A 20,816-nucleotide genomic window follows, 5' to 3' on the forward strand; every position below is an offset into this window, starting at 1 on the left:
GCTATTTCTTGCTGCCTCCTGGTCTCAGAGCGAGGCATGCCGTGACAGAACCCCCAGGCCTGAATCTGTCTGCTGACTTTCAAAGACTTTCCAGAACCCCCGTCTTCTTATGTAGTCCTGGCATCCCAGTGCTGTGGACACGGGAGGGCAGATCAGGAAGTTGCAAATTCCCTGTAGTACCAACCTGCAGCCAGTCCAAAACCTTGCATTACTTGCAAAGGACATGAAAACAGCACTTGTCTAAATTAGTAAAAAACAGGCTGGGCGCCGTGGCTCACGCCTGGAATCCCAGCACTTTGGGAGGCCAAGGCCGGTAGATCACCTGAGGTCAGGAGTTCAAGACCAGCCAACATGGTGAAACCCCATCTCTACTAAAAAATACAAAAATTAGCCAGGCATGGTGGCAGGCGCCTGTAATCCCAGCTACTTAGGAGGCTGAGACAGGAGAATCACTTGAACCTGGGAGGCGGAGGTAGCAATGAGCCAAGATTGAGCCACTGCATTCCAGCCTGGGCAACAAGAGCGAGACTCTATCTCAAAAAAAAAAATAAAACATAATTAGCCAAGAGTAGTGGCACATACCTGTCATTCCAGCTACTTGTCACTCCCGAGGGATTGAGGGAAGCTGAGGCAGAAGAACCACTTGAACCTGGGAGGCAGAGGTTGCAGTAAGCTGAGATCGCACCACTGCACTCCAGCCTGAGCGACAGAGCAAGACCCTGTCTCTAAATAAGTAAATAAATAAATAAATTAGTACAAAACAGAACAGGGATCCCTCCAACCTAGAATTATGTAAAGGCCAAAACTAGACCCTCATTTATTATTTCCTTTCTTTTACAGTCTTATCAGCTGTTTCACATTTTTTAAAAAATTCAAATCTAGGCTGGGCGCAGTGGCTCATGCCTGTAATCCCAGCACTTTGGGAGGCCGAGGCGGGTGGATCACAAGGTCAGGAGTTTGAGACCAGTCTGGCCAACATGGTGAAACCCCGTCTCTACTAAAAATACAAAAATTAGCTGGACATGGTGGCGGGTGCCTGTAATCCCAGCTACTCAGGAGGCTGAGGCAGGAGAATCGCTTGAACCCGGGAGGCGGAGGTTGCAGTGAGCCGAGATCCCACCACTGCACTCCAGCCTGGGCGACAGAGTGAGACTCTTGTCTGGGAAAAAAAAAAAAAAAAGAAGCTATCTAATCCACTAGTTAAGTGGCCACCTTTCTATTCACTCTTTATGTGTAAAGAAGCCTCTCAAAAATAATTTCCTTCCTGCCTACCTTTAAAACGGGGCCCTTTCTCTGGGATGCGCTGAGTCAGTGAATAGAAGATGGGGTAAATGATGTTTCTGACCCACAGGCCATTTGGATGCTTTTGCTGTCACCTTCCCATCGTGCTGCAGGAGGCATGACAGCAGCTGTGCCATTGACGCCCCGGAAGAGAATCACTGAGCGTTCTCTCCAGCAGCTCTGAAATGTGTCTCTGTCTCTCCCCACAGTGATCCCCTCAACGGCGCCTGATGCCCACCCCAGAGAAGGAGACCGGCCAGTCTTCCAGGACCAGATCCAGCAGCCCAGTTCCGAGGAAGAGGCCGTGGCAGAGAGCGTGGCGTCCGAGGGGAGTGACGAGGAAGGAGAAGATGAAGGGTCCCGACTGGTGGTTTTGGACCCAGACCACGTAAGGAAGCCTTCCCGGGTTTTACTTTTGCCTACACAGATGGAGAATGACTCAGGCCCCTTTCTCTGCCTGCACTGTGACCCACTCCTGACCCCACATGCGGTACTTGTATCTCAGCTGTTCACTGCACCGTTTATGGGCACTGATTGACCTGCCTCTTCATAGGGTACTCTCTTCTAAGATTGGTACAGGTAAGGCCAGTGTTTCTCAACCCCTGCCCTGTGGGGCCGGGTCATTCTGTGCTGTGCCTTGTGTGGTGTTGAACGGCATCCCTGAGGTTCCCCCACTACATGCCAGGAGCATCCCCCCTTTGGTTGTGACCATCAAAAATGTCTCCAGGCCAGGCGTGGTAGCTCACGCCTGTAATCCCAGCACTTTGGGAGACCAAGGTGTATGGATCACCTGAGGTCAGGAGTTCAAGGCCAGCCTGGCCAACATGGTAAAACTCCGTCTCTACTAAAAATACAAAAAAAAAAAAAAAAAATTAGCTGGGCGTGGTGGTGAGCACCTGTAATCCCTGCTACTCAGGAGGCTGAGGCAGGAGAATCACTTGAACCCAGGAGGTGGAGGTTGCAGTGAGCCGAGATGGCACCACTGCACTTCAGCCTGGGCAACAAGAGCAAAACTCCATCTCAAAAAAAAAAAAAAAAAAGTCTCTAGTCATTGCCAATGTTGGGGGTGTGGGGCCCATCTTGGGAGCCACTGCCTTGAGGGCACCAGTTGGATCGCAGCTCCCTGCCCTACCCACTGGCAAGGGGAAAAGGCAGATGTTGATTTCATTCACCCATCAGCAAAGCTGCAGAGCTCCAGGAGCTGCAGGAAGGAACTGGGGGCTGCAGGGGGAGGTTCCCCCCCCAGACCACTGCTCCGCCCACCCTCTGGCCCCAGCTCACCATAATTTTACCAAAATATACATTCAGTTCTGCAAGTGCCTGAGATGAGACCATGAGGTGCCTTTAATTTGTGGCTCCCAGAGTAAGAATCCCAAGCAGAAGCAGGGAGCACTCCACACGGAAGTCGCCTCTGGCCCACCAGAGGGAGACCTGTGGCCACCTGGGCTGAACCCTGGGTTGGGCAGGAGGGTAACCAGGAAGGTAACCACCTGTGGTTTTTCCATTGTTCTAGCCCCTGATGGTGAGATTCCAGGCTGCCCTGAAGAACTATCTGAACCGACAGATCGAAAAGTTGAAGCTGGACCTCCAAGAGCTGGTGTGTATCCGTCCAGTCTCCCACCCCGGCCGGATGCCTGCGTCCTGGTGACCCTGTTTCTCTCTCTGGTCCAGGTCGTGGCTACCAAGCAGAGCCGAGCCCAGCGCCAGGAGCTGGGGGTGAATCTCTATGAGGTGCAGCAGCACCTGGTACACCTGCAGAAACTGCTGGAGAAGAGTCACGACCGCCACTCAGTCGCCTCGAGCGAGCGCAGGCAGAAGGAGGAGGAGCTGCAGGGCGCCCGCGCACTCTACACGAAGACCTGCGCGGCCGCCAACGAGGAGCGCAAAAAGCGTAAGGCAACCCTGCGGCCCCACACGCCATCGGGTCCTGGAGGGGTTTCCCGGGGGTGTCCCCACGTACCATGGCCAGGCACCTAGAAAAGTAAGATGTGTGTGTCCTGGAAGGATTCCCACCCTTTTAAGGAGGGGAAGGCACATAAATCAAATGTCTTTTTGCTGTTATTTGAGATAGAGTCTTACTCTGTCACCCAGACTGGAGTGCAATGGTGCGATCTTGGCTCACTACAACCTCCCCAATCCAGGATCAAGCCAGTCTCCTGGCTCAGCCTCCCAAGTAGCTGGGATTACAGACACCTGCCACCATGCCTGGCTATTTTTTGTATTTTTAGTAGAGACAGGGTTTTACCATGTTGGCCAGGCTGGTCTCGAACTCCTGACCTCAGGTGATCCGCCTCCCTCAGCCTCCCAAAGTGCTGGGATTATGGGCATGAGACACTGCGCATGGTCATACATATGTTAAATGGCACCTCTCAGAACAAAGCAGCAAATGCTGAAGCTGCTAACAGCCAGGGTGTAGAGACTCAAAACTGGGAGAGACGGGTGGGCCGCAGAGGTCCAAGGATAGGCAAGACCAGGAGGCGAGAGCAGACCAGGGGTGCTGGAGGGTTTCGACAGGTGCGAATGCAAGGGTGAGGCCAGGGCTGGCACAACAGTGAGACCATAGCCCAGGGCCCGACCACCGCAGGATGTGTGCGGCAGGTCACCGGGTAGCTTCGAATCAGATAAGACAGTGAGGGCTACGGCACATGCTATGCAACATTACCACTAAAGCAACATGCTTGCACAGAGCTGGTCATGTAGGTGACCGGGCACAGTGGCTTCGTCTTGTGGCTATGTAGTATTTCAGTCTTTATGCTTTTTGATGTTTTCAACGTTCTCAATCAACTCTGTATTACTCTTATCATGGGGAAATGGCCTACACAAACCTGGAAGAAAACAGAAGCGCGTGGCCATCCCAGCTGTTCTGGAAAGAAACATTTTAAACCCTGAGAAAAGTGGAAGAGGTTTCTGGAAATTTCAGAGTTAGGGTAAGTGGGCACTTATCAAGAACCTCTCTCCAGTTACCATCAAATGAACAGAAAGCACCAAAAGAAAAGAACGTGACATCCATGCTGAACTGAAAGAACCACATCCTCCAGAAGTAACAGAATTTAGACCCTCCTGAAGGAGGACGCATGCCCCCACCTGCTCCCCACCCCTGCAGTGAGGCTGGAGCTGTGGAGCTGGGGTAGAGCACCCGCCGGCTGCCCTCTGCTCAGCGAGGCTGGAGCCGTGGAGCTGGGGTTGAGTGCCTGCCGGCTCCCCTCTGCTAGGGCTCAAAGTGTGGGTGGGATTCTGAAAAGATCTAAACACTCTGGTGGACTCTGTGCTTCCTGGAGATTAGGAAAGGGCTGGAGCTAAGGCTCTTCAACCTGGGAAGACCTGCCTCAAACAGCACCATCTCTGCCTTCTCAGAACTGAAGAATTTGGGCAGCGGTCCCGGCCCTAACTGGGGGTCAGCCACCACTGCGCAGTCCCTTAGGTGAGACGTGAGGTCTAGACCCTGGAGAAAGCCCACGGTCACCTGCCTCATCTGGGAGGGAGACGGAGCCCATCAGTCACTGTATTAGGGTTCTCTAGAGGGACAGAACTAACAGGATAGATATATAGAGAAAGGGGAGTTTATTCAGTATTATCACAGGATCACAAGGTCCACAATAGGCCATCAGCAGGCTGAGGAGCAAAGAGAGCCAGTCTGAGTTCCAAAAATGAAGAACCTGGAGTCGGATGTTCAAGGGCAGGAAGCATCCAGCACAGGAGAAAGATGTAGGCTGAGAGGCTACACCAGTCTCGCTTTCCACATTTTTCTGCCTGCTTATACTCTAGCTGCGCTGGCAGCTGGTTAGAGGGTGCCCTCTGCCTGCTTATACTCTAGCTGCACTGGCAGCTGGTTAGAGGGTGCCCTCTGCCTGCTTATACTCTAGCTGCGCTGGCAGCTGGTTAGAGGGTGCCCACTCAGATGGAGGGTGGGTCTGCCTTTTCCCAGGCCACTGACTCAAATGTTAATCTCCTTTGGCAACACCCTCACAGACACACCCAGGATCAATACTTTGTATCCTTCAATCCAATCAAGTTGACACTCAGTATTAATTAGCCATCCCAGTCACTAAACCTTCACACCAAATTGTGAGTTACCAACTGGAGATCCCCAGACCTGAGAGGAGACTGAGCTGAACAGACAGGCAAACCCAGCCCTGATTCCAAAAACAGAGCGTGCAGAGGCACCAACTGGTAGTCTCATGAGATTTTAGAGGACGTTGTGTCTGTAAAGAGAACAAAGTGTTAGGAAAAGGGGTACGTGAAATTTAAAAATGTAATCATCATCCCAGAGCGTGCAGAGGCGCCAACTGGTAGTCTCATGAGATTTTGGAGGACATTGCATCCGTAAAGAGAACAAAGTGTTAGGAAAAGGGGTACGCGAAATTTAAAAATACAATCATCATCCCCCCAAAAGGCACTAGCTAGACAAATGAATGCGTTGAAAACTGAATTTCTTAACTAAAAAGCCAGTTTGAGGAATCTTCCCTGGAAATAGAGCAAAACCCAAAATGTTGGCTATCTTGAGGAGGAGATAAAAGACATGGACAATAGATCAGGAAAATCAAACCAATGTCCATAAGAGAGAGATTTCAGGAGATGAGAGGCAATAGCCAATGACCAGGAGAACAGATGCGTGAGTTCAGGAAAGACGAATCTGCAGATAGAAAGACTCGTGACAGGCCATGCAGCTGAAAGAGGAAATGAACCTCCCCGACATTGCTGGTGGGATTTCCAGATTCCACTGCAAAAGAAAAAATGCTGCAGGCTTCTAGGCGGGAAAACCCAGATGGCCTCTTGAGGCCGGGCCTGGGCTGCGTTTTCATCAAGGTCTCCATCAGCTGCCCCTTGGAGGAGCCAGGGAGTGCTCAATACCACCAGGACCCATCCCAGCCCAGATTTCAGATTGATTTGTTCTGGGAAGGATGAGGCATTGTTTGTTTCTGGCTTTCTTTTTTACCCTTAGGCTTCCAGATGATGCTAACATGTGGCCAGGGCTGAGAATCGCAGAACTTAAATATAAATAGCAGGATGTCAATGCATACAGAATTCTTGTTTTGTTTTGTTTTGTTTTGAGATGGAGTCTCTCTCTGTCGCCCAGGCTGGAGTGCAGTGGCGTAATCTTGGCTCACTGCAACCTCTGCCTCCCGGGTTCAAGTGATTCTCCTACCTCAGCCTCCCAAGTAGCTGGGACTACAGGCACATGCCACCATACTTGGCTAATTTTTGTTTTTTTGTAGATACAGGGTTTCACCATGGTGGTCAGGCTGGTCTTGAACTCCTGACCTTGTGATCTGCCCACCTCGACCTCCCAGTGCATGCAGAATTCTAAGGGAGAAGGATTGTTAGCATTTGACCTGCATGTCAGTTATAGACTCTGGAAATTAACAACGGGAAGTCCACGCGTGAAGACTTCCAGTTGCAGGCAAATCTGCTCAGACAAAACCCATGACAGAGTTTATTTACATTTCCACAAACAGGCCTGAAAACAGACATTCTATTTGAGAAGCTCAAAGGAGGGAAATAAGCTGAAAGAAATAGAAAAAGAAACCAATAAAGATCAGAAGCAGAAGCTGATGAAATAAATCGAAAATGAATTGATTTGATAAATAAAACTGCCTTTTTTTAATGACCAATAAACCTTACACACTGCTGGCTTGTCTGGCAATAAAAAGGAGATCATGCAAGTCACAACGTTGGGAATGAGGACAACTTGGGGGAGGGTTTTTTTGTTTTTGTTTTTAATTTCAAGAATGCTATGCATTGCACTAGTTACATCATGGAACAAATTGAAAATGTCAAAAATCTGTTTTCCCTAAATGCACCCATATTGGAAGATGTTATGGAAGCCTTCTAGTAACCTTCAAGGAACAAACATTTCCTGTGTTAGCAAGCTCCAGGGGATGGAAGATTCCGGAAACTCCCCACAGGCTGGTCCTGCGATGCTTAGTGAAAGCCTGGCTGCAAATGCTAACAGTATACAAACAGGAAACTGTAAAGTGGCCCCACATATGAAGAGTGAAAATAACAAAACGTTAGCAAAATAAGTAGGATTTACTTCTGGAATTCACACAGGAATAATTCACAATTAGGAAATCTACTAATTTCATGCATTATATTTATAAATTAAAGGATGGAGGCAGGACGCGGAGGCTCATGCCTGTAATCCCAGCACTTTGGGAGGCCAAGGCGGGCAGATTACCTGAGGTCAGGAATTTAAGACCAGCCTGCCCGACATGGTGAAACCCTGTCTTTACTAACAATACAAAAAATTAGCCAGGTGTGGAGGCAGGCGCCTGTAATTCCAGCTACTCGGTAGGTTGAGGCAGGAGAATTGTTTGAGCCCGGGAGACAGAGGTTGCAGTGAGCCGAGATTGTGCCACTGAACTCCAGCCTGGCCAACAAAAAAAGGCTTCCTGGGTGGGTGCCAGATGGGTATTTAATAAAACTCATCATCCATCCCAAAGTAGGATAGAATAAAAGTTCTAAGTATTTATCAGAAGCTAACAAGAAAATGTGATCCAGTGGAAAGACTAGACTTAAAGTCAGGAATGAGATGAGGCGGCCTGCTAGCACAGCAGTTACCCCAGACTGTTTTGGAGGCTCCAGCAACACAAAGAAAATAAGAGAAAGAAATGAGATATGGATCTGGGAATGAAATACTGAAACTCTCAACCTCTACTAATGAAAAAAAAAAGTCAGTAGAAACAGTAAGAAATCAATAAAGTAGCTGGATACCAGCTCTATAGTTTTCTTCTATACCAGTAATATAGTTAGGAATTACAATTTTTAAAAAAGCTCATTCATAATAGCTATAACAACTTTAAAACAAGTCCAGGAATAAGTCCAACAAGGAATAAGTGAGCCTATCTGAAGAAAAACAATAAATTTTATGAAAGGTCATAAAACAGATTTAAATAAATGGAGTGCCCACGTTACCAGCTGGGAAGATGCTTGATATAAAAACGCCATTTCCCTCCAAATTAGCAATAAATCCATTGCAATTCCCGTTACCATCCATGGTGAGATGTTTTGGGTGAACCTAAATTTATTCAACATAATTATTTACTTATTTTGGAAAAGTAATGATTCAAAATGCAGGAGCTAGCTCTACAATGAAAAGAAAATTTTCCTCTCTTTGCCCCTTCTCCCACCCAGCCACCAGGGCCCTCCACAGAGGCAACGTAGATTCTCGTGGATTCTTTTCGCTTTTGTTTTCTTCCAGACAGCATCTTGCTCTGTTGCCCAGGCTGGAGTGCAACGGCACAGTAGCCTTGAACTCCCAGCCTTAAGTGATCCTCACACCTCAGCTTCCCAAATAGCTAGGACTATGCACGCGCAACCAGGTCTGGCTACTTCTCTCTCTCTCTCTCTCTCTCTCTCTCTATATATATATATATATATATATATACACACACACACACACACACACATATATGTATGCAGGCTGGTCTCTATATATATACATATACGTGTGTGTGTGTGTGTGTGTGTGTATATATATATATATATAGAGAGAGAGAGAGAGAGACAGGGTCTTACTGTGTTGCCCAGGCTGATCTGGAATTCCTGGGCTCAAAAAAAAAAAAAAAAAAAAAAAAAGAAGCAAGTCCTCAAAGAGAACTTAAAGGAAATTTACTTTGAAATTTAACTACTGCAAACTATATTAATGCATAGGTTGCTTTTTTTTTTTTTTTTTTTGAGACAGAGTCTCACTTTGTCACCCAGGCTGTAGTGCAGTGGCGTGATCCTCCCACCTCAGCCTCCTGAGTAGCTGGGATTACAGACGTGCACCACCATGCCCTGTTAATTTTTGTAATTTGAATAGAGACAGGATTTCACCATGTTGGCTAGGCTGGTCTTGAACTCCTGGCCTCAAGTGATTCGCCCACCTCAGCTTCTCAAAGTGCTGGGGTTACAGGCGTGAACCCCGCGCCCAGCCAAAATGGTTTTACAAGTTTAAGCTGTATCCTTTGAGCACACCTGGCTCCAGGATGATACGCGTCCAGCAGTCTTTTGCCCTGTAATTCCGTTTTCTGTTTGGATCCAGCCGCTGAAAAGGAGTGCTCTGTGCGGTGGGTAAACAAGTACTGACCCACATGTAGCTCCCTCAGTAAATTGGTACTGTAGCTTTAGAAATTCATCTCATGCAAGTTTTGTTAAAGGAATCAGTTCCTCGGGCCTTGGCGTCCTCTGAGAGCACTGACATAAATCTGTCACTTACTGGGATGGAAGGTGCTGCCTTTTCCAGCCTCGTCCTCTCTGCCCCTCACTGCTGCCTGGCGGCGTCAGTGCAGGGGCGTCCGTGGAGCTCAGCCTGCCCTGGATGCGCTGGTCTCCTCCCAGGGGACTTAAGACTCCACCTAAGGTTGCCAGCCTTTCAGTGGTAAGAAATCTATCCAATCAACCCGAAGCCTTACCACCTGGCACCATTTCAACGTCTCTTTAGACTACCGGGAGGATCTCTGAGACTGGGTGGGGAATGGAACAGCTTGTTGCAATTTGTGGATGTAAATTCCGTATATTTTTGTCTCTTCCACGAGATTGTAAACTCTTTGCTGACGAAGTCTGGGTCTTGATAGTTTAAAAGCAGTTTCCCACTCTCACCCAAAAATGGCAGGAAGGGTGCCCAGGGCAGCTGTTCCCCGCCTCCTCCTAGGTCTCTGCATGGGGGACGCTGGGACAGCCTCCCCACACTCGTTCGCGCTCTCTCTCTCTCTCTCTGCCACCACCCCCCCGCCCCACCTGCAGTGGCAGCTCTGCAGACTGAGATGGAGAACTTGGCCCTGCATCTCTTCTACATGCAGAACATCGACCAGGATATGCGGGACGACATCCGTGTGATGAAGCAAGTGGTGAAGAAGGCCGAGACGGAGAGGATCCGGGCAGAAATCGAGAAGAAAAAGCAGGTATTCTGCAAACTTGACACGTTTAATGATCACCAGACCGTGGAGCTTCAAAAAGGGGATCAGCTTTGTCTCCTGCCTGAAGGCTTCCGGCCGGAGGGGTGGTGGCCGGCCTGGGTGGCCTCGACTTGTATCAAGGGTTGGTGGAGAACAGGCCCTCAGCCACAGACACCTCCTGACGGGGCTGCTCCTCATCCTGTTTCCCAGGACCTGTATGTGGACCAGCTCACCACTCGAGCCCAGCAGTTGGAAGAAGACATTGCCCTGTTTGAGGCTCAGTACTTGGCCCAAGCTGAGGACACCCGGATTTTAAGGAAAGCAGTGAGTGAGGTAAGAGCAGTCCCTGCCGCGCTCAGTGTTTGACCCACCAGTGAGTGCTCATGCACGGGGTGCTGGTGGGTCTACTAGACTGCACCTGCCCGTCTGCTGGATGAGTGACCGCAGCCAACTTACATCTCCTTCGGTATCTGCAAACGTCGGGCCCTCCCCATGGCAGGGCCACAGTAGATACCGACAGGTGGATGGCCTGGATTCCTAGTCCTTCCCTGGCTAGTGGGTGACAGAAGGCCTCGCAGGGTTCAGGTACTCTAGTCTCTTCATGACCGCCAAGGCCAGCTTGCTGGGGGGATGCTTGGCAAGTTCCTTAGCCTGCAGGGACCCCTTCCAGGGAGGACTGAAGTCTTTCTAACAATTCTCACCCACGTGGGCAGCCGGCCTTCCGGGTAGCGCCTACATCTCCGCACCATGTGGAGTAGGGAATGGAGGGGACAAAGTGGGTGGAAGCTGCTCCCTCACAGCCCCAGATTCAGGTCTGTAGTGGCAGCACCAGAAACCAAAGTTACTGCAACTTAAAAAAAAATATGTGAGTCACCATCTGCGATCACGGGTGCGGGAATGACACAGAGGAAACAATTAACTTTTTGTTTGTTTGTTTGTTTTTTGAGACAGAGTCTCACTCTGTCGCCCGGGCTGGAGTGCAGTGGTACGATCTCAGCTCACTGCAACCTTTGCCTCCCGGGTTCAAGCAATTCTTCTGCCTCAGCCTCCAGAGTGGCTGGGACTACAGGTGCCCACCTCCACGCCTGGCTAATTTTTGTATTTTTAGTAGAAACAGGGTTTTGCCATATTGGCCAGGCTGGTCTCAAACTCCTGACCTCAGGTGATCCACCCACCTCAGCCTCCCAAAGAGCTGGGATTACAGGCATGAGCCACCGCGCCCAGCCAATGAAAGAGACGGAGAGGACTTGAAGGAACGGATGAGCACGCTGGGCTCCCAGGGGAAAAGGAGGGCCCAGGGCTAGGCGTTACTCATCACTGGTGTATCCAGCTGCAAATGCAGTTAAAGTAGAGCACGTCCCAATCAGAATCCCAGGAACAAACAATCCCTTAATTAACCAAACAATTTTGGAGTTTTGTCTGAAAAATAAATTAGGAAGGCTAGCCAAGAATGGTTTTGGAAGAGAAGATTCAAACGGGGCAAGCAACCATGCCACTCTGCTCAGGACCGAGGGGTCCCCAAGACAAGGGATTTTCCATGCTAAGCCCAGGGGGTCCTGGACACAGCAGGATGGCAGGTCACCCTAGCATCACCCCACCAAACATTGAAGTATACAGTAAAGCTCTGGCCAGGCGAGGTGGTGCACACCTGTAATCCCAGAACTTGGGGAGGCTGAGGCAGGAGGATGGCTTGAGCCCAGAAGTTCAAGACCAGACTGGGCAACATGGTGAGACCCTGTCTCTACAAAAAAAAATAATAATAATAAAACATTAGCCCACCATGGTGGTGTGCACCTGTGGTCCCAGCTACTCAGGAGGCTGAGGCAGGAGGATTACTTGAGCCTGGGAGGTCAAAGCTACAGTGAACTATGATCATACCACTGCATTCCAGCCTGGGCTAAGGAGCAAGACCCTGTCTAAAATAAAACAAAACCATAAACTTCTAGAGGCTAAAATAATGTGTTACAAGATAGACAGGCAAAACATTGAAGCCTATGAGAGCCCCAAAGCAAGCCGGAGTTTATATAAAAACCTAGTAGATTATAAATTACCAGAGAACGAATGAATTATGCATCCAATGATGTCGGGACATTTGGTTAATCATTTGGGAAAAAATTAAATCTTTTCCTCATACCAGACACTAAAATAAATTCCAGATGGAATCAAGTATTTAAATGGGGGAAAATGTGCCAGACGAAAACAAATGAAAATATTTATATAATCCTGGGCCGGGGAGGCCTTTCGAAGCATAACACCAAAAGCAGGAACCTTAAAGGGAAAGACCAGGAGGGGCCGGGCGCGGTGGCCCACACCTGTAATCCCAGCACTGTGGGAGGCCGAGGTGGGCAGATCACCTGAGGTCAACAGTTCAAGACCAGCCTGGCCTACATGGCAAAACCCCATCTCTACTGAAAATTCAAAAATTAGCTGGGCGTGGTGGTACGTGCCTATAATCCCAGCACTTGGGAGGCTGAGACAGGAGAATCGCTTGAACCCAGGAGGCAGAGGTTGCAGTGAGCTGAGATCATGCCATTGCATTTCAGCCTGGATGACAGAGCCAGACTCCATCTCAAAAAAACAAAACAAAAAAGACTAGGAAGGCAATCACACCCTCAATAAAGGCCCCGCACTGTCTTGGTTTAAGGCGCATCCTGGCTGGATTTGGGTGCCCACCTGCTGCCTGGATCGGCTCCCACTGCCCAATGGCACGGAGCAGCCTCCTTTGTGAATAACTTACCCCAGTACAAAACTGTGACCCAGCAGTCCCACAACTGGGCATTTATCCAAAGGAAAGGGAGTCCGTGCATCCAAGAGACACCTGCACCCCATGGTCAGGCTGGTCTCAGACCCCTGACCTCAGGTGATCCGTCCGCCTCAGCCTCCCTAAGTGCTGGCATTACAGGCATGAGCCGCCGCACCCGGCCTAGTTAACAAGAATTTGTTGTACATTTTCAGATAGCTAGGAGAGAGGATTTTGAATATTTCCAACTCAAAGAAATAACAATTGCTGGAGGTGATTGATATGCTAATTGCCCTGATTCAAGCAGTACACAAGTGGCGAAATATCACTCTGTACCCCAGAGAGACAGCTGTAACATGTCAGCTACAATACAAGGAAATACTACAGACAAAAGGGAAGCCAGTCCCTGGATGTACACAATGTCCCTTCCTAGGCTGCTCAGTAATCCTAAGTAAGTGTCTGTGAGAGGAAAAACCAGTCCCCCTCATCGTGGTGTACTTAATTCACACCATTTTAGGTTATATCATAATGAATAGATGGTTCAGAAACCCTCACAACCAAGCGTGGTATCTCCAGGGCAATGGCCTCTCTCATGCCTGGCGCTGCCCTCGGCTCCCCTGTGTTGTTTTTTTTTTTTTTGAGACGGAGTCTCGCTCTGTTGCCCAGGCTGGAGTGCTGTGGCCGGGTCTCAGCTCACTGCAAGCTCCGCCTCCCGGGTTCCCGCCATTCTCCTGCCTCAGCCTCCCGAGTAGCTGGGACTACAGGCGCCCGCCACCTCGCCCGGCTAGTTTTTTGTAGTTTTAGTAGAGACGGGGTTTCACCATGTTAGCCAGGATGGTCTCGATCTCCTGACCTTGTGATCCGCCCATCTCGGCCTCCCAAAGTGCTGGGATTACAGGCTTGAGCCACCGCGCCCGGCTCCCCTGTGATGTTCTAATGCACTGTGGCTTCAGTCATTGTCTACCAAGCTTGTCTAGGTGTCACGGCGTGCAGGCACTTCTGGGACTTGGCATTCCGCAGGATGCCCCAGTTGGCTGACTCGGGCCGCCAGCTTGCTAAAGTCACAATGCTTTGCATTAGGGGATGACTCATCAAGAATCCCAAACACCACTCAAAATAAGACCACGATCCAGGCCGTGCTGGGCATGCAGGCCTCAACTCACTTGACCCGACAGCCCCAGGATGTAGGTGCCACTCTTGTACCTATATCACAACTGGGGGCACTGAGGCACAGCGGGTGAGATTCAGCCCAGGCAGCTGTACCAGCCTTAACCTCTGTGCCCCGGGCATAAAGGAACTCCCCTTGCCCTTGGAGTAAATTCCTGAACCACCCACCTTGTTTTCAAGCCCCTCCCCTACATGGGGCCAAGCCCTTACTGCAGGTGGCCCCTCCCCGCCCCCCACGATGCCCCTAGACTTCCAGCCTCCGCTCAGCCTGCCTGACCTACCCACGCCTGACTGTCCAGTTGTGCCTCCTCATTCCCAGTCTAGGCAGCCCTGCTTCTCCTGGCTGGACGAGAGCATCCAGGTCTGGTCATTCTTGAGACAAACACCTCCTTCCATCGTGGGCTCCCTACAGGAAGTGGTGCTGGGCCCGTCCCATCCTGTAGGACCTCAGCCCGAATCAATGACACCACCAACCCCACAATGGTGTTTCACGGATGCTGGCCAGGATCCCCCTCCTCTTCTCCCTCCTCCCCTCCCTCCTCCCTCTCCCCACTCTCTCTCCCCTTCCCTCTTTCATCTTCCCCCTCCTCCCTCTTTCATTTTCCCCTCCTCCCTCTCCTCCCTCCTCCCTCCTTCATCTTCCCCCTCCTCCCTCTCCTCCCTCCTTCATCTTCCCCCTCCTCCCTCCCCCTTCCTCCCTCTCCTGCCTTCCCTCTCCCTCCTCATTCCCAAGCACTGAGCACCACAGGCCCTGAGCAAAGGCTCAAAGCAGGTGCGGGTTATCTTGAAAGCTACATTCAGGCTCATGTTTACCCCTCTGCGGATGCATGATCAAGGAAAGTACAGGTGATAGAAGGAAAAGAGGAAGATTTGGGAATGTGAGGCTCCAGTGTTCTTGGGCTTTACTCGCAAATGAAATGAGACAGCCGTTCCTGCTCTCTCCCCTGTTGGCTGCAGGCCTGCACAGAGATCGATGCCATCAGCATGGAGAAGAGGCGCATCCTGCAGCAGTGGGCCACCAGCCTGGTGGGCATGAAGCACCGTGACGAGGCGCACAGGGCAGTGCTGGAGGCACTCAGGTACTGCAGGGCCACAGGCGGCGAGGACACGCGGGAACCCCAGGGGTCCGTGGCAGGCCTGCCCCACGCGCCTCCTTCTGGGTCCACCGGATCTCTGGGACAGAGGGTGCACCTGGAGCCCCGGGTCCAGGCTTCCATCCGGAAAGCTCCCTCATTGTTTGATAAGATTTCAGTGATTCTTAAATCCTTTCCAACACTGCGGCACTGGGAGGAGCCAGGCTTTTCTGCTCAGATTTCCTGGCAGGATTAAGTAGAAACAGAGAGAGCAGGGTAAAGAGAAAGGTCTCTTTGGGAGGTAAAGGTGTCCCTTTGATTTGCAGTATCACCACCTGAGTGCAGAAACCCCATCCCTTCCGATTGTTCTGCCTGAGGGCTGCATTCCAACTGAAATTCTGTTTTAATCTCCAAAGGAAGGGGAGGAAGAGGCCTCCTCCAGGCATCCCGTCACTTCTGGGGATGGATGCGTGGCTCGGGGCGGGGCGTTGGAGACACAGGTGCTGCCTTCATTCCTAAAACCACCCAGGGTGACCAGGTGTCGGGACCCAGAAGGCAAAAGCTGGGCACTGTGGTGGCACGTGGCTCACCTGCTGAGCTTTAACCTCACCTCCACCTTTCGTAGTTTCCACCCCTTGTGCCCAGCACAGAGCCTGGCATACAGCAAGTGCTCAAGAAAGGCTGGACCAAGGAATGAGGGACAGGCTGGTCCCACAGCACCCACAGCCAGGTGGCCCGCAGCAGTCACACAACCAGGAGATGCGTTTCCTTTTGGGTCCTGTGACTAAAGAAACAAAAAGAAACCGTTTTGTTTTTAAAAGTTTTTAGACCAAAACATTTTCAAATGAATAATGCTGGATTAAACATACTCATTTCCGGCCGGGCATGGTGGCTCACACCTGTAATCCCAACACTTTGGGAGGCCGAGGCAGGTGGATCATGAGGCCAGGAGTTCAAGACCAGCCTGGCCAAGATAGTAAAACCCCGTCTCTACTAAAAATACAAAAATTAGCCAGGCGTGGTGCGGGCACCTACAATCCCAGCTACTCGGGAGGCTGAGGCAGAGAATTGCTTGAATTAAAAAAAAATTACATAGCACCCTGGTGAGCATAGCATTCCTGGACCTGGTTATCTACAGCAACACCACAATAACAAAGGCACGCGAACACCCTCGATGCCCCGGGCAGAAAGCTTCCCCGTTGAAGTATCCCAGTGGAATGCCACGTGGTGGCAAGGCGGGAATGAGCGGTGTTTGTATTTTGACTTGGGAAGTGCTCCAGGACACGCTGTTAAGTGGAAAAAGCAATGAGGTGCAGAACAGTGTGTGTGGTGTGCTCCCACAGAGCACGAGAGGGAAGGAAGACTCTGGACAAACATATACGCTTTCTTGCGATTGCACAGAAATTAGGGAGGGGATCCCAGAAAACCAGGAGCCTTTGCTTGTCGTGGGAGGGGGTGCTAGTGACTGCGGGCTGGGGAGGAGGAGACCTGATCGAATACGATTTTTACAATGTTTTGCAACCAAAAGGAAGCCATGTCTCTGAGGGCAATGAGGACGGTGTGCAGAGAGGATGCTGGTTAGTCTGGGATGCAGGGGAGAGCTGGACCACAGGAACATCTCGGAGGTGGCGCCTTCCCCTGGGGACACTGCGGAGTTCACAGGCCATGAGCCTTGGAGAGTCAGGCTGGGTGCTGGACGCTCAGAGAGAACCCAGCCTTGACTTTTCTCAAGGCCCGTGGCAGCTGAGCAGTGTAATTAACAGTCAGGTATTAAGTCCTAGCCTTGGGGCAGGAGGAAAAAGCCGCCCATGTGGGCAGATGGCCAAGTCCTCTCGTCCCGGTGTGCTGGCAACCCCGGTGACACAGGGAGAGGGGCCCTTGCCCGGCCACAGCTGGCTCCGGTTCCTCTACCTGCATCTTTACAGGGGAAACCAGGCTTCAACCAAACATCGCCTGTATCAAACCACAGTGTTCCCTTTGGCTTTATATTGTTGACTCATGAGAGTGAAGGGAATGACTTTTTTTTTTTTTTTTTTTTTTTTGAGACACAGTCTTGCTCTGTCTCCCAGGCTGGAGTGCAGTGGCGTGATCTCGGCTCACTGCAAGCTCCGCCTCCCAGGTTCACGCCATTCCCCTGCCTCAGCCTCCCGAGTAGCTGGGACTACAGGCGCCCGCCACCACACCCGGCTAATTTTTTGTATTTTTAGTAGAGACGGGGTTTCACCGTGTTAGCCAGGATGGTCTCGATCTCCTGACCTGGTGATCTGCCTGCCTCAGTCTCCCAAAGTGCTGGGATTACAGGCATGAGCCACCACGCCCGGCCTAATTTTTTTTATATTATCCATCAAGCCTGGAATGTCTGGGTCTAGCGGGTATTGCTAAGTAGGATTGTGACAGTCACACCCCCGGCAGCAGTGTTTCAAAGTCCCCTGACAGCTCAGCGTGTTGTCACACTTTAGGACTGTGCCAATCGGATCGATGAAAAAAATAGATATCTTGTTTTATAAAACATGCACGCACAGAATGTTGAGTGAATATTTTAACCAAATATGTACACGCACAAACACTTCACGAATGAGAGAGCCCCTGACTTCACCTGCAGCTCAGTGCACCAAGGCCCCGTGGAGGAGTGAGGCCCATCTTCTATTTATTTTATTTTTATTGTTTTTGCAATGGAGTCTCGCCCTGTCCCCCAGGCTGGAGTGCAGTGGTGCCATCTTGGCTCACTGCAGCCTCTGCCTCCTAGGTTCAAGCGATTCTCCTGCCTCAGCCTCTAGAGTAGCTGGGATTACAGGCATGCACCGCCACGCCCAGCTAATTTTTGTATTTTTAGTAGAGAGGGGGTTTCACCATGTTGGCCAGGCTGGTCTTGAACTCCTGACCTCAGGTAATCCACCCGCCTTGGCCTCCCAAAGTGCTGGGATTATAGGAGAGAACCACTGCGCCCAGCCAATCTTTTAAAATTGCAGGCCGTGTAGGACATTGTGAGAAGTGTAAACAGTAATTGCAGAGATTTGCTGTTTGCACCCAGATAGATTTGAAGCAGCAACTTGGAGACAGGTTTAATAGGTGAGGGCCATTATTACAGAAATAAATTATTACATTGCTTAGGACTTCCAAGCTAGGAGTGCAGTGACTGAACTATACCTCAAATATTGACCTTGAGATGTTCAGATTTGTAGAGCATCTTAGAAAATGGTGACATTCCTGGCTGATGGTCAGGATGGTGCATACAGGACCAGTACCCTGGTGGCTGTCTGGGCATGTCTGGAGCCTTCACCCTGTAAGATCCCTGTGGGGCAGGACCCCCTGGCCCAGAAGCTCGGTTTTGCCATCAAACCGAGAAGGCACACTTGTCCTGGAGTTAGTTTACATGAATCGAGCTCACCAGAACCTGACGTGTAACTGAGAACAACAGCCCATTCATGTACATGATGAAATATAAACACCAAAGAGGCCGGGTGCGATGGCTCACGCCTGTAATCCCAGCACTTTGGGAGGCCAAGGCGGGTGGATCACGAGGTCAGGAGATCGAGAGCATCCTGACTAACACGGTGAAACCCCGTCTACTAAAAATATAAAAAATTAGCCAGGCGCGGTGGCGGGCGCCTGTAGTCCCAGCTACTCGGGAGGCGGAGCTTGCAGTGAGCCAAGATAGCGCCAAAAAAAAGGAATATAAACACCAAAGAACCAAATGCTGCACACTTGGACTAGTAGATTCTAATCTGTGGGGGAGGAGGACACAGGAATCGGTGACGCAGACCCATGCTCAGACCCCAGCCCTGCCTGCTTCCTGCCTCCTCCCCGAAGTTCATGGCCAGTCCAACCACATGGGCGGGAGGTGTCCCCCGAGCAACCCTCACCCTGACCTTGGCTGCTTTCTCCATTCCATTCCCCACCCCTCCTCCCTCCTGATGCCCGTGGCATTTTTTCAGATAAGTTAATACCTTTGATTAGGTTCCAGCCGAACCTCACCCTTTCTCTTTTCCCATGCCTTCGTGTCTCTCTTCATCTGATGTCGAGTCTACAACCTAATGCCCCGAAGACAGTCTGACTTCCCTGTCCTTGGTGGGGGGTTGCTGTGGTGGAGGAGGCGGTAACCGTAATCTTGCCCCCGTGTCTCATACACAAGCTGCAAGCTCAGCTCAGAAGCTGTGCTTGTCTTGGCTGCTTTTTTTTTTTTTCTGTCTTCCCTGTTTCTTCAGGGGTTTTGCACACGGTCATAAAAGTTCAGGAGAAACATGAAACGTGTTAGTCTGTTTCCTGTTTACGTCAACCCAAGGAAGCTGAAGGGGCCGGGTGCGGTGGCTCACGCCTGTAATCCCAGCTCTTCGGGAGGCCAAGGCGGGTGGATCACAAGGTCAGGAGATCGAGACCATCCTGGCTAACACAGTGAAACCCCGTCTCTACTAAATATACAAAAAGTCATTCAGGTGTGGTGGCGGTCACCTGTAGTCCCAGCTACTCAGGAGGCTGAGGCAGGAGAATCGCTTCAACCCGGGAAGTGGAGGTGGCAGTGAGCCAAGATGGTACCACTGCACTCCAGCCTGGGCGACAGAGCGAGACTTTGTCTCAAAAAAATTAAAAAGAAGAAAGAAAACTGAGGGCTTGCCCTAATCTCCTAGACTTACTTTTCCCTCAATCCTGATGATGGCAGAGATGACTCCTCAAAGGCTCTTCCCCTTGGTGTGGAGTGCTGGAGCCTGCCCTAGGGAGGGAGGGCAGGATGGAGAAAGACTGAATGCAGAATTAGAGCCAGTCAACAAACAGGCAATTTCACGTTTCCTGGGTGACAGGCCCCAGGCTCAGCTCAGTCTGGTGTAGCCCGTCAAAGGGGACACTGTCCTTGCCCCCAGTTGATGGAGGAGAAAGGAGTGGAAGGCAGTGTGGGATGGGTTGGGTGTGGGCATTGCCACAGTGTCCCCAGCAGGCCTCCTTCTAGCCTGGGGATCTGGCAGGTGGGGCCCAGTCACCACCAACGCCCCATATACCCAAGGACACTGGTGACCCAGCAGACCTGAGGCCACAGACCAGAGTAACAACCCCCTTAGAAATGTGCCCCCATGGGCGGGCATAGTGGCTCCTGTCTGTAATCCCAGTGCTTTGGGAGACTGAGGCAAGAGAATCCCTTGAACCCAGGAGTTCAAGACCAGCCTGGGCAACATAGTAAGACCTTGTCTCTAAAATACAATATAAAAAATAGTCAGGTGTGGTGGTGTGCGCCTGTGGTCTCATCTACTTGAGAGGTAGAAGCAGGATGATCACTTGAGTTCAGGAATTTGAGGCTGCAGTGAACTGTGATTGCACTACTGCACTCCAGCCTGGGCAACAGAGCAAGACCCTGTCTCTCAAAATTTTTTTAATTAGCTGGGCATGATGGTGTGCACCTGTAGACCTGTAGTCCCAGCTACTCAGGAGGCTGGGTGGGAGGATTGCTTGAGCCCAGGAGGTCGAGGCTGCAGTGAGCCGAGATGGTGCCACTGCCCTCCAGCCTGGGCAACAGAGTCAGAACCTGTCTCAAAAACAAACAAACAAACAGAAATAAATGTCCCCAGACACAGGGACATGGGTGAGGCCCGTCAGGACTGCTGTGGTAGCTCACGGTGTCCCATCCCTCCTTCCCACCGGGGAATGACCGTGCTTGTGAGCACATCCCCTGTCCATCTGGGCCTGCCT

At 50.9% G+C, this 20,816-nt stretch overlaps 1 protein-coding gene across 1 annotated transcript in view; it reads left to right on the forward strand.

The window, feature by feature from the left end:
• CCDC40 (coiled-coil domain containing 40) overlaps positions 1-20,816 on the forward strand; it is a 60,571-nt gene that overhangs the window by 9,673 nt on the left and 30,082 nt on the right. The window contains exons 5-10 of the mRNA XM_025362264.1: positions 1,491-1,669; positions 2,795-2,878; positions 2,953-3,172; positions 10,009-10,166; positions 10,371-10,493; positions 15,025-15,146. Of these exons, the coding sequence (XP_025218049.1) occupies positions 1,491-1,669; positions 2,795-2,878; positions 2,953-3,172; positions 10,009-10,166; positions 10,371-10,493; positions 15,025-15,146 (886 nt within the window). The remainder of the gene's footprint in view (positions 1-1,490; positions 1,670-2,794; positions 2,879-2,952; positions 3,173-10,008; positions 10,167-10,370; positions 10,494-15,024; positions 15,147-20,816) is intronic.

Source organism: Theropithecus gelada, chromosome 16 (genome assembly GCF_003255815.1).
Source record: "Theropithecus gelada isolate Dixy chromosome 16, Tgel_1.0, whole genome shotgun sequence".
NCBI lineage: Eukaryota > Metazoa > Chordata > Mammalia > Primates > Cercopithecidae > Theropithecus > Theropithecus gelada.